We start from the raw sequence: 13,635 nt of genomic DNA on the forward strand, positions 1-13,635 counted from the left end.
GTTAGCTTGTTAAATGCCCTTAAACATTAGTCCAAAGAAGAACAAAGAGATTGAAACCAGGTTCTCATTGAATATTGATCAGTTTTATTCATTCAGTCAGGACATGTTTTCTTTTGTTCTAGATGTCTCACAGTCTTACACAAAGAAAACCATGGTGAGACATCCATCTGGACTAGAAAAAAACAAAACAAAAGGAAAACCAGAATGTGAGCATGAAAACGGACACACATTCAAAGACTGCAAGGACCCAGCCCGCCTACCGGCGGACGGTCCAGGCTAATTTGACTTGCCGATCGTTTGATTTCCTGAATAAATCCCAAAAGGTACCACTTGAATAATTGTTTTTTTTTTTTTTTTACTTTTGATATCATTGTACCTAGAAAAGGGGAAGGTATGGGAATTAGGACACACTGAAAAGGTACAAAAATAACAGCATTTTCAAGAGAAAAGTTCCTTCAAAGAGAGGTTCTGAAGCCACGTAGAGCAGAACCGGCTGTTTGTACAGTAAATGCTTGCATGCACGTTGACACAGGCACTGATCTTGACTTGTCTCGCTTTGTCGGTCCTACGCTGCAAGACAAAAAAGCATTCTGGGAACTCTGCGCTCTCTCAAGCAAGGCAGTCAACTTTTAAAAAGAAATGTTTCTGTTCACAGATGACCTCACAGAACAACCATTTAGAAAGAAACACTTCATCAAACCGTAGGGAATGAGCAAAAGACAAATTCAGAGAGACCCAGACTGCCATCAGCCTGTTTCTGTCGCATGGTAGAAATAAAAAAAAGAAAATCAAAAGAAAAGTGACAGTAACAAATATCTTAACACACGGAAATAGTGGCTTTACTCCAGAACCTTCCGACAATACAATACATTACTCGCAATACAGGCCGAACCTACTGTATATTGTATCCAGAATGGATCAGCAAACCAGTGCTGATTATTCTGCGTAGTGTAATAAAATCCAGAAAATACCAATCACTAGAAGCACTTATTTTAGCTTCTTTACAAACAAACAGAAAAAAAAGCAATACACAAATAAAAATAACAGACAAGAAAGAGATAAAACTAAGGAACAGTAAAACCAAGCTCAAGTTGTATGCTTTATATTTAAGGCGAGTTAAAATATTGCAGAATAATTTGGCCCCTGTGTCTCAAACAGACTGCCACAACAGTCAGAGCTCCCCGACTCTTAATCGCTGCAAAGATCCAGAGAAGGGAAAGAATTAACCGAAAGAAGAACAGAAATAAAAATGACATAAAACTGGAAACTGTGATCCTCTTTGGAAAAAAAAAGAAACTTTTTTTGGTTTAGTTTGGTCTCAGGAGTTTCTTAAAGGGACGGCTGAGGACTTCCATTCGTAGGTTAAATATTTTTCCATAAACAACTAGTTAAAAACCTAAAATAAAGGGAGGCGTTTGATGACTGGTAACAAGGTGATATGGTTGTAGACAGGAGCGGGGGGGGCATTGGGAGGACCATCAAAAGAATAGAAATTACTGTCTATAAAACCTGATATGCGAAATGACAATACAGTGTCCCACGGAAAAAAGTGTGTATTCCCCTAAAAGTCCAACTCCATTTGACCGAAAGCAGATTGGGCAGAAAAATAAAAACGAAGGGGTTAGGAAGTCAAGTTTCCAAGATACAAAGTGATGCTGACCCTCGTGCTTTTTTTTCTTTTTTCCGCCTTTTTTTCTTTTTCTTTTTTGTCTGGGACCAAAGGTCCGTTCCGGCAAAGATCCCTTCTGCTCCCGTGTAGTTAAAAAGGCCGGGGGCTAACAGAGTCAGTGTTCAGTTCCGGGATCTTCTGAATCACAGTCAGAACGTCTGGCTGTTTCTGCAGGTCTGACCAAAAGATTCAGAACAGCAGACAGGAGGAGGCATGGCTGTGGTTTTTTTATAAAGCGCTCCAGAATCAGCTGTCCTCCTGGAAAAGTGACGGCTGTTGTCCCGTTTTGTTTTATTTTTTCTTTCCCCCGTCAGCGTCTCATCTTGCCCGGCTCCTTTTAGTCACTGAACGGCTCAGACCCATTCCTGCATGGAGCGTTTGCAGTACAGTATGTGGCGCGGCGTGCCCTTCCTTTTGAACTGCACCACAGTGTAGACCAGCACCAGCAGGCAAAGTGCGAGGACGCATGGGATGACGATGGCTATGGCCTTCACCGTGCTGGGCTCGTCGTCCAACTCGATCACCACGTCCGAGTTGCCATCGTCAGCAGGTGGGCGTCTGGGGTCCCTGGGCATCCGGTCGCAGCCCATGAAGTCCTTGACGAACGAGCGCGGGTATCCCGGCTCCACTCGTAGCAACTGGTTGTTGAACTTCCAATAGTCCTTTCCTTTATAGAAGTAGGTAAAACCTGATTGGACAAAGGAAAAACTATGAGTGGAACATGACCAAATATACATCTTACATGTATTTTGAGGTTTCATCAAACAGACCATTTGGCTGACAATACATATTAAGTAGGGGTGTAAATAATAATAGTTTTGTATTGATGCATCGATCCAACTGCCAACGATCCATTGCATCGAAACGTCTGCAAGAGTATCGATTCATGTTTTTTTTTCCCTCCGGTCTATTTTTATCAATTTGCTCCTGGATGTAATTCTCCTCCCGTGCTGCGGTGGCGCTAAACCTATTTTGCCCTCCTACCTTGCTTTCAGGTTATACTCTTACAGCAGTGTGTTGCAGTAAGCTTGACAGAGACATTTTTGATTTATGCTCAATATTGCAGCGTGGTCTGAGCTACACGCTGGGGGTCTAGATACGGCCGAGGCGGTGAGGAAGTGGGGGCGAGTTTAGACCGACGACGGAGGGACATGAGGGCCAAAAAGAGCGGAGATCCAGGTGGAAAAAGGTCCCCAGCGTTCTCGCGCACCTCGCTCTTCTAGCGGGTCAAACTTCACGAGTTGTTTCCGCAATTTCGGTCATAAAAACAAACCAAGCTGGCCTCCTGTCTGTGGCACTGTCTGCGGTCAGTTACAATCTGGGAGAGGTGCAATGGAGTGTCTGTGGAGGGGGCGGGGACGTCTGGAGCCGAGGTATTGAATTGCACTTATTGGACTGATTTTTTGATGCAAAGCCTTTCGGAATCTATAACGCAGGGGGATGATTATTTTTCAGTGAATGAGGTTTTATTAGGAATAGGTGGAGTGCAACTTTTCTACTTCTGCTAAAAAAAATGCATAACAATATTACAGCTTTCATTGATTTATTTCAAATTTGAAACATTGTCTAGCCTGTAAGGTGTAAAAAAAAGAAAAAGAACCAATTAATCAAATCGAATTGTATCCTGGTGTATTCTTGAGAATTGAAAATAATCGAATCGTTGGGTCAGAAAATCGATACTGAATCGAATCGCCATGATGGGTGTGATTTACACCCCTAATATTAGACATTAGTAAATATATCTCAGATCCGAGAAAACTCAAGTGGACTTTTTTTGTGTGGAATTTCACTCATCAACAAATGACGACATTTTATCAAACATGACTGGAAATCTTAACCTGACCAAATCAATACATTATCAGCTTATTATCACTGGACAATTTGAAAAAAAAAAAAGTCTGATTGTTTTTTAATCTTTGAAAGACATCAAAGGGCCTAAAGGTCGTGGTAGTAAAGTTATAACTATAGAAAGAGGACTTATAGTGAGCAATTTTATTTATCTGTAAATTTGAAAACAAACGCAAGACATAAATGACACCAAAAGAGAAACTGTGTTTTTATGTCGGGTTAATTTAGGCTTTAATAAGGAGTGATATTTAGTCAAAGAATATCCTATATTTGTTGATAGCCTTATAAAAATCGACAGTCTACTGGGAATGCATCGATATTTCACTTATGATGCTATAAGATGCTAAACACATTTAAAATTTTAACTCCATAAGGTACAAGTCTTTGCTTTTTTTACCTAGAATAACCGTGCTTTAAACCGAATGCTCCTTCACAGAGAGAAGCGATGTTTAATCCACCAACAATATTTATAATTAATGACTAGCAAGTCAGGGAGGCCAGAAAAGCTGTAAAATATTCTTAAAGAGAAATCAGAATTGGCTAAAAATCTCAATCAGCATGTCAGGCTTTTCAAAAAAAAAGGGAAAATTAAATTGTCAGCAGATCAATTAGGGGCATCTCTAGTCTTACAACTCAGAGGGGAAAAAAACATGAAAAAAGTTTTGAATGAGTTGATTCTTTAATGGTAAAAAAAACACATATTTAATGCAGTTTCTAAAAAGTTGGGCACTGTTCTGCTCTTAATCTGTTATTTGTCTTTCAGTTATGTTGCTCTCTGAAGAGCTCTTACTGCCAGGGTTTATTATTTTGGTCATAAATGCTAATACACAGCCAACCAGGGGCCAGAACCCACAAGATGAATCACACAACAGCACATAAAATGTCTATGCATACTATAAGTGCTTCTGTTAGATATTTACACATTGATAAAAGGTTGTTTATTTTGGGTTGACATTAAACTATGCTTCATCTACCAAGTCCCTGAAAAGCTATCATGCTGTTTATTAAAGCTGAGCCCCAAAGCATGACTGAAACTTGAAGTTCTCCTCGTTCTCTCTGGTCTCTTTTACACTTTGTGCCTGGTCATTTATTATTCATACACACATCTTCTTGCGGAAAATGAGAAGAGAAATGTCCTAAATTTCAAAGAGGGGAGGGCCGGGGTTATTTAATCACTTGTTAGATGGAGATGTTCCCGGTGAAGGAGTGAAGAAGCACGGGGTGAGCTTTTTAAAGATTCATCTCAGAGCAAGATGAAATGATCAAACGCTGCAAAGAAGAGGAAGAGCTGCAGATATAACATGGGACATATTTTATTTAACTGGAAAAATGTCTAACATTCAAGATAAAATATGCTAGCACTGTTATAAAAACTGCCAAAACTGGAGCTCCAAACTTTTTGTTTCAGGAGCCAAATGATTAACCAGAGTTACTGTTTGACTTTAAACCAAACCCAACATCATGTATGGAACGCTCGGGAACTGTGAACTTAAAGGGATAGAATGCAAAGCCGAGTTTTCAATTTTAATAGATGAATAACGATAGAACAGTGGGTGAAATGGACGTACAGAGAAGTTCAAACCCCATCGACACCTTTCTCTGCAAATGTCACAACTCTAAACTTCCACCATAAAATGGGTGAATTCAAACGAAGCTCTGAGTTGACGTCAATTCGGGGATGTTGCCGTATTTGGTTCTGGCCTGTGCTTTTGTCACGCCCTGAAATTGACATACAGACCAGCCCACTGGTTAACTGGCCTGGGAACTTGAATAAAGGCACCAATTTAGCTGTTTAGCCTACATTTGGGTTTACTTCTACAAGAATTACAAAGCAGGCAGTTTCTCTATTGCAAATGAGCCAGAACCACGGGCGTAAATGCCAGGTTGCACAGAGAAAGGGGAAAATGTTCAGTCTTCCCAAGGATCTGAAGACTCGACAGGCATGGATTATTTTTTGTGTATCAGAAGATCCCTGCAAAGTTTGATGCTTAGCCGGTCATTTGCTCTAAGCATTTTACTGAAAAGAACTTTCAAAATCTTCGATTTGGATCCTGCTGACTGGACCGGGCATTCGAACCAAGCCATCAGCTCCAGGGCTGGTCCGGAACTAGCCGGAGACAGAGCAACCAAAACTGACCCGGTGACGGTATCCTTAGCATCCTTCAGCAAGGAGCCACGGCTACCGTCACCGGGTTGGGTCAGTCACAAATACAGTGAAACAAAATGAACTCTCTGCATTTAACCGATCCCATTGGGGAGCAGTGGGATGCCATTGTGCGGCGCCCTGAGCAGTGTGGGGTTAAGGGTCTTGCTCAGTGACCCAGAGTGGAGGCTGTGGGGATCGAACCGGGTACTTGAAATTTTCTCAGAGCACAAGCGCTTTAACCACTACGCCAACACTCCCACTGCTTAGCAACACTTCCAAGTCAAATTTAAGAGTGAAATGCAATCAGACTGGTGCGAAAATTACTTTGTCTGAGGAAATATTACCTTGTTTTTTGGAAACTTAAATGCAAACTAGATTCAGACTTTTTGGAAGCTTTGAGAATATCATATACAGGTTAACAAGTTGTCATTACCATTATTAAATCAAGTAGCACAGCTTATTTTTGATGCTATACTTAAGGCTGATTTCAATGTTTCTATATAGTGGGTCTGAAAACATCTAAACCCATAATTTCTTCACCAAAGGGTTCTTTAAATAATTTATAAAAGCATTTCAATGTCTGAAATTACATTTACCAATAATACTCAAAATATTTAATCATAAGGACCACCTTAAGAAAAACAGCAGATCTACCGTCTCCCACCAGAGACCCCAGTTTTTAGTTTCTGAAACCTTTAATTTATCCGTGAACAGAAAAATAATGCATTTCTATGTTTTTCTCAAAAATAATAAAAAATATTGTCTAATCAACATGAAGCCAAATTAAAATATTAAACTTTATGTTAAATCTCTAAAAATGTATTTTTAATGCCCTTAAGAGGTAATTTATTGCAGTCTTTAGATGCTTCACCAACACACCTGGATAAAATGAATAACTTGTTACCTCTGCAGAGATGAATGATAAAATGTTATAAGTTGATTTCAATGTTGTTGTATAAATGTTTAAATAGATTTTTCGTGTGGATTTGCATACCTCTCTACTAGTGCATCTAATGTTAATGTACATAGATTAGTATTCATCCATATAATCGGGCCAAAACTACTTTGAATACAGCTAGGTCAACAATACCCTTAAGCCCTAAAAGGCTGCTACAGTATTTCTCTCATGTTACCATTAGCTCTTTGATAGACATTATGCATATCTGGGTCAACCCTGTGAACGTGATGCTTGACACATGGCATCCAAAATCAGCCAGACGAGCTAATATATCTAAAAAAAAAAAAGAAAAAAAAAAAGCATAGACACGTATAACCCTGTTGGATGTGAATCCATCCTTCACGCTCCGATAGATACCTGCTCCATGACCTAGCTAGGACACACACCCGGCTACCGATCTGGCGGCAGATCCTCGGCGCAGATGGGCGAGCTTTCAGCACCACCTGCTTTGCTCTTTCCAACTGTGCTGCTGCCAGCACCATACACCAAACCCACCTGGCCATGTCCAAAGGCAAAAGCTTTTCCCTTTTCTTATTACTTTTTACCGGCCTATAGATGATTTTTGCAAGAGTTAAAATATCCACCTCCCCATCGCTGAAGAGGGCCAGCTGGCTTAAACCGGAACCCATCGGGGGATCTTGTCGCTTTTACTTTCCTATATTTGCTCCAACTAGGTCTTACTGCAGCACTGGCTGATTATGAAACAATTTCCTTTCACCACATCAACAAACAAAGCAGGCTTTTTGTGGATAAACGCATGTTAAACTGTTTGCGATGTGCAAACAGCGTCTATCTCTATTGATGTTATATGGAAGTATGCCACCAGCTAAATACCAGCAGATATCTGGGGCAAATTTCAATCAATTCAAGCCTGGTTTAGCTCCCACACAACATGTGCAAGTGATTTGCTAAAATCAATGCCACCCAACACATGACTGGGGTTTTTATTGCCACCAAACAGTATTGGACTGGACAGATCGTACCATGGACTTTGTCAACGAAGGCCCCCTGTGGTGATGCAGGGACCCCTTTCCACACTGAGATGGGTTTTGGATAGCCAGGGTCCATCGTTCTCTTGTCCTCATTGTAGCGCCAGTACCTTAACAAAAACAAATGATGAGCCATTGGACGACAAAGCAGAAGTCCCCAAATGTGCAGTTTCTATTGACAATAGATGTTATAATGTAAAAAAAAAAGTTAGTTTAAGGTTTATTCCATATGAGTTCATTTTAAATCCAGTTTTAAATATTTTAAATCTTCACCTCCAATGGTCCTTACCTGTCTCCTTTAAAGAAATAGGTCTTGGCCACGTCCTCCCACCACACTGCAGTCTCGATGCTCTGTGACGGCATGCCGTGGCTGAAATGGGTGATGTCCCTTGGGTAGTCAGGCTCCAACTTTGTGTCCTTGTATACCCAGTACTGCTTTCCTGCATCACAAGAACAAAAAGAGCGAATGAATAATTAAAACAAGGCAGAAAGGCAGAAGATCACCATACAGCAACAGAACTTTAGCCAAGAGCAAAGAAAGCTCCCTCACAAACATTAGGCAATAACCTGCTGCTTTGTTTAACTCTTTTGGATCTGGGTTTTTTCTCTATTTTGAAACAGGACAATAATTTTAGGAAAAACTGTCTTAGCCATCTTCAGAGCTTCTCTGCATTAGACAAAGTTCAGTGTGATATTCTGAGAGCATGTGAACCTTAAATAAAATAGCTTTGTTCGTAGTCCTGTCAAAGCTGTGGTTATATTCCTGTAGGATGTCCTTCCACCCAACTCGTCAATAATATGCAAGGATAAAGCTGTAAACAAACACTTTTTTTCCAGCAATGACATTTTGTGGAATAGCATCCCTTCAATAAGTGCCTGATAGCTGTCAATTCCACCGTCCACCATTGTAGGCCATTTCTTTATCAAAGCATTTCTTCATATGTTACTCTGAGTTTGTATTAATTCTCAGCTTCTACAATCAAATAAGAAATAATAAAAACCATTAAACTTCATGTTTAAAAAAGAAAAAAAAAATCACATAAATATTTTTTTTAAGGTTCTTTCCATAAAAGAACTATTAGAAGTAAATAAAATGTCACGTGATATTTTAAATGTTGATGTGGATCTTTAATTGACTGGCTCTCCTTTAATGTTCAACCTGTGATTCATCTTATTTTTCAAAGCGAAAATATAAAAAGCTTAATTAAAAAAAAAATTCTGACAGATAACCTGATTAATGCTTGCAAATTGAACTATTCACAAGTCATCAGAACTAAAAAGAAACAACAAAATCACATTAGAGAAGAAGCTGATGATGAACCAGACACATCTTTTAGGTAGTTTCCAGCCATTGGACCCAAATGAATGTCTCAGTTCTTTTTACAACCCAACAATTGTGCTTGAGTAGCTTCTGTTCTCTGCTTTCAATGTCTCCTTCCTGTGCAGTAATTGGGTTAAAAAGCACATTTTTGACACACTGTGACCCCAGGAAATGCATTTCTGTATCACTGGAGGAGTGGAAGGGAGGGCCAGGAAGACAAGCTAGAGGGGAGGTGGACGTTTCAAGAGCAAAACAAAAAAAGTCAAAAGGTGGGATGACGAAGGCAAAGCACTTTCCTGTCAAATTGGGAGCATAACTAAGATCTTATCTTAGATTTTTACATATTTATGTCTTTTTCGGCATAGTTTTGTTTCATCTCTGGTTCAAAATAATACAAAAGGAATGTTTTTGTCTCTTTTTCACGTTTCACTTTACCCTGCTTTTTGAGGAGTAATCAGGTTGAAATGCAAGCTTTTGACAGCTGAACAGTTGTTTACATACAGATCTAAGTGAGGATTTTCATTTGTTATTTTACAGTTTGATTAACATTTCAAGCCATAGCATTTCCTTGCCAATGAAAACTAAAAACCATACTTTGAGAGTGCTTAGTTAGCATTCTCAAAGTAAAATATGAGAGTGCTAACTGAGTTTATTGCATCTTTATTCCTCCCTGGTTTCTAAATAAACACCTGCAAGTCTGTGAGACCATCCTAAACTCTTGCAAGCTCAGCAGAAAGAGGCCCTGAACACCATTCTTTAACAAACACAGGAAATGAGTGAAAAAGAAAATCGGGTAAAATCTTGGCCATGTTCTTAGCTTCTCTTTGCCATTATAAAGTCCACAAAAATGTAGATAAATCCTGAAAAATCTACATCTGCACTAACAGAGTTTAGATGGAAAAGAGGGTGGAACTGTAGTTCAGGGTGTTGGTTGAATATTAACAGGGAAGGATAGACTCCAATTAGAAAGGAAATTCCTCTTCTTTTATGTTTTTCTCACACTCCTCTTATTGTGGGTCACACTTCCTCTGACACTAATACACCACACCTTGGATTAATCCAGTCTCCAAGTCCCCAAAAAGCAGTGAGTTTAAGCTGATTCGAATACTCACTCTAAACATGCTGGATTCTCCTTCTCAATCAATTTAAAGTAAAACATGGCTTCACTCCTTAGTTTGAATATCTTATTTAATGAAAGCAGAGCTGAATCAACCTGCTCATTAAAGTCTGGATTCATCCTTCGAGCTGTGAGGGATGCTTTGATGTTGGTTTTGCTCAGACCTAAGCTGAAGTGCTGTGACTAATTCACGCTGCTTGAACTTAGCATTGTATAGAGAGGGCGATATGTAGTTGAGTTATCCTATAAAGTTTTGAATACTTTATATTTTTGGTCAAATCTCAACCACAAACTTCTTGTTTTATAATGACAACATTATAAAACATCCAACCTTCCACAGTTGACACCCACTTACAGTATCCTTGCAGATGTGCAGAGGCTCTTGTCTATCCACAGCATCACTTGAGTTTATTTACAGCATCACTTGGGGCTGCTCAGTGGCGCAGTGGGTAGCACTGCAGCAAGAAGGTTCCGGGTTAAATTCCTGGCCCAGGGTCTTTCTGCATGGAGTTTGCATGTTCTCCCTGAGCATGCGTGGGTTCTCTCTGGGTACTCCGGCTTCCTCCCGCAGTCCAAAAACTGTTAGGTTAATTTTCTTCTCTAGATTCTCCTTAGGTCTGAGTGTGTGCTGAATGGTTGTTTGTCCTGTTTGTCTCTGTGTGTTGCCCTGCGATGGACTGGCGACCTGTCCAGGGTGTACCCCGCCTCTCGCCCATTGACAGCTAGAGATAGGCACCAGCACCCCTCGCTACCCCAATTGGGACAAGCGTGTCAGATAATGGATGGATGGATCGACTTGACTTTATTTGAGTTACATCCTTTATAGGTCACTGTAGTCATGGGTTCTGTTAGATATCTTGGGGTCTGGTTACCACTATGTGTGTCCTAGTCTCTGCGGGGGAGTCTGGGGCCACTTTCACTTGCTATTGAGAATGTTCTCTGGTGACGATCTAGGTCAGGGGTAGCCAACCAGTCCATCGCGGTCTACAGGTCGATTGAGGGCGGAGTTTCAGTCGATCGCGAGAAGTTTTACAATGTAGACCTATATACGGCTATGACAAAAAAAACTAATCAAATCATTGATCACGATTGAGGCCAAAGTGTATTTTCATAATAATAAAATGAAAAATAAAAATTATGCAGGAAACCTTTTTTAATGCATGCTGATTGCTGGGCAGGGTTTGCCACGGTTGCTAGGTTGTTACCAGGGACTCTAAAGTGTGAATCTGAAGAGATATATGTATTCAATAGGAGTTGTCAGAGGATACTTGAAGTAGCTGGTTAGTATGAGGCAGACAGTGCAGTACTGCACTCTACTCTCTGACCAACCTTCCTGACTCATTTTTTCTTTGGTGGCTTCTCCAAAATGTGGACAGACAGAATAAGACCTTCTGGCAAATCTGCTGTTTGAGATTTAATGAGAAACGATATTCTGTTAATATGGATTTTCTAAATCCACCCAGCCTGGGTAGTAGGCAGAGTGAAGGGAAAGGCAGTGAAATCCAAGTTGCTGGGCTCGTGGCACACAGGAGCTGCCGTCTGCATTTCCAGGAATTGTTTGGGGTTGAAAATAGAAATGGCTTTGAGAGAGGATTTGTAGTTTTTATCCCAGCACACTTTCATGGCTTGCCTGCCTCTCCTTGCATCATACCAGCCTTCTTTTTTTCCTCCCTCTTTCTCTGTATCTGTTCCCCTCTCTTCTCTGAAGTGTGAGCAAATACATAGACTTCCAAGTTTGTTTGACGTCTCTTTCAAGTGTCTTCTTGGCTCTTGATATAATTGGCTTCAAAGCTTTTTACTGCTTGGTCTACATTTGAATATGTAAAAAAAAAAAAAAAAAACCCTAAAAAAAAAAAAAAAAAAAAAAAAAACCCCAAAAAAAAAAAAAAAAAAAAAAAAAAAAAAGCTAATTTCATGCATCATTAAAACATAGCTTGCAGTAAAACGTCTCAGAATTAACAGTGATTTCCTAAAGCAGTCCATAAGAGGAATATTTAGCTACAGAAGATGATTTACGCTCAGTATATATTGTCACAAGCAACACCAAAATATATGGATTATTTAAATCAGATCAGCTGGATAGGCTGGGATATTCTGAGTAAAACATTATTTTAGTCTTTCCCAGAATTACAATAAAATCCTAAACAGATATGATCAAAGGAGCCTTTTGAGTGAGCAAGTAAAATGATTCCCTTCTCGTAAATATAAGCACTCAAAGATGCAGGATATCAGAAGAAATATGGGTGTATAAGCTTGTGAAAGAGTACAGCACTCCCACGTAAACAGATCTGGAGGTAAAGTTTGCTGAGGCTAAACAAGACAAAAGAGAGATTGTACAAAGCATGGCAACAAACACAATATCTGCATTGAGGTTTAACATGAAAAGCTTTCTGACGATCGCTTCCCGATGGAGAAGAACTGTGCAAAGCTACATGATGAAGGCAGCGATGAGTGCTGCTGTTTAACCATGTCTTACCTTTGAAGAAGACAAACTTGCCCTCGCTGTTCTCATAGACGGCGTCTATCTTCGACGGGAGCCCCTTCCAGAACACGTTGATGAGCATGGGGAATCCCGGCAACACAGAGTTGTCTCTCATCCTCCAAACCCAGTGGTCCTGTGACGGAAAACAAGATGTTGATGTTAGAAAACATTTAAGACATTTTATTAGGAATGTTACCTTTTCTTTTTGAAGCTAGACAAGGTAAAAAACTTACAGATTCTGTCTATTTCTGGCTGTTAAATCAGACTTAACTGGCTACTGACCTTTAAGAGCAAAAAAGCAAAGAAACATCAAATATTTCTGAGACTATCACTGGGTTGTTTGTGTTAAAAAGGGATTTGTATGTAAACCAGGACCACCAAACACATTTCCCCCTAATATTTCATATTTTACTGGTTTTGTTGCTTCCTATGCAGCTTTCTCTGTACAAACGGAAACCCTCTGCCACAAGGCATTTTGATCCCATCCTGCATCAATTTAGTCCCTCTGGGACATTTTGGCCCCAGTTTGATAACCCCATGATTTAAAGTAATCTTCTATAATATGCCTATCATCTAATTTAAAGGAATGTTTCTAATGCTGTATAACTCTAACAAGTATCCTCTACTAGTTTTCCTTATGGTTTAGTTCCAACAGTTTTCATAGTTGTCATAGTTTTCCAGGCCAGACAGCAATAGATTATGATAGTTCTTCAGAGAATAATGCACAATTGGTCTAATACGAAGTGTATTCAAGTGCATATAGCTGAATATAGCCATAATTTTTAAAATGGTTGCAATAGATCTGATGACAGAAGATGAGAAATTATGTTTATTTTGAATTATCCCAAATAGAGTAAAGATTTCCAAGATTTAAAACCATTTGCCGAAATCTAAAGTAACAGCATGGCTGAACGATTTAGCTGCAAATCGTTCTAAAAATCAATATTGCAATTGCAGTTCCAGTTTGATTTTCCTTTGCACTAATATCCTCTGTAGATACTTCACTCCAGGGTTTCCTTGTTTTCATGACCTTGAAAGCCTGCATTTCCAAAGCCCTTTGTGGCAGGACTTTAATGTTACTGTAGTGTGGAAAAGATTTTACTTC

At 39.6% G+C, this 13,635-nt stretch overlaps 1 protein-coding gene across 2 annotated transcripts in view; it reads right to left on the bottom strand.

Annotated features, from left to right (window-relative positions):
* Positions 1-341: 341 nt before the first annotated feature.
* The window catches only part of mmp16 (matrix metallopeptidase 16), a 96,723-nt gene continuing 83,429 nt past the window's right edge, over positions 342-13,635 (bottom strand). Inside the window, exons 8-11 of one of the 2 annotated variants that reach the window (XM_015391257.1) lie at positions 12,525-12,663; positions 7,900-8,050; positions 7,605-7,720; positions 342-2,357 (exon numbers count right to left, since the gene is read on the bottom strand). In XM_015391257.1, the coding sequence (XP_015246743.1) occupies positions 2,023-2,357; positions 7,605-7,720; positions 7,900-8,050; positions 12,525-12,663 (741 nt within the window). In that variant the 3' untranslated portion in view covers positions 342-2,022. The remainder of the gene's footprint in view (positions 2,358-7,604; positions 7,721-7,899; positions 8,051-12,524; positions 12,664-13,635) is intronic. The other variant, XM_015391258.1, reaches the window with a different exon arrangement.

This window comes from Cyprinodon variegatus, unplaced genomic scaffold (genome assembly GCF_000732505.1).
Source record: "Cyprinodon variegatus isolate N-32 unplaced genomic scaffold, C_variegatus-1.0 Scaffold533, whole genome shotgun sequence".
Taxonomy (NCBI): Eukaryota; Metazoa; Chordata; class Actinopteri; order Cyprinodontiformes; family Cyprinodontidae; genus Cyprinodon; species Cyprinodon variegatus.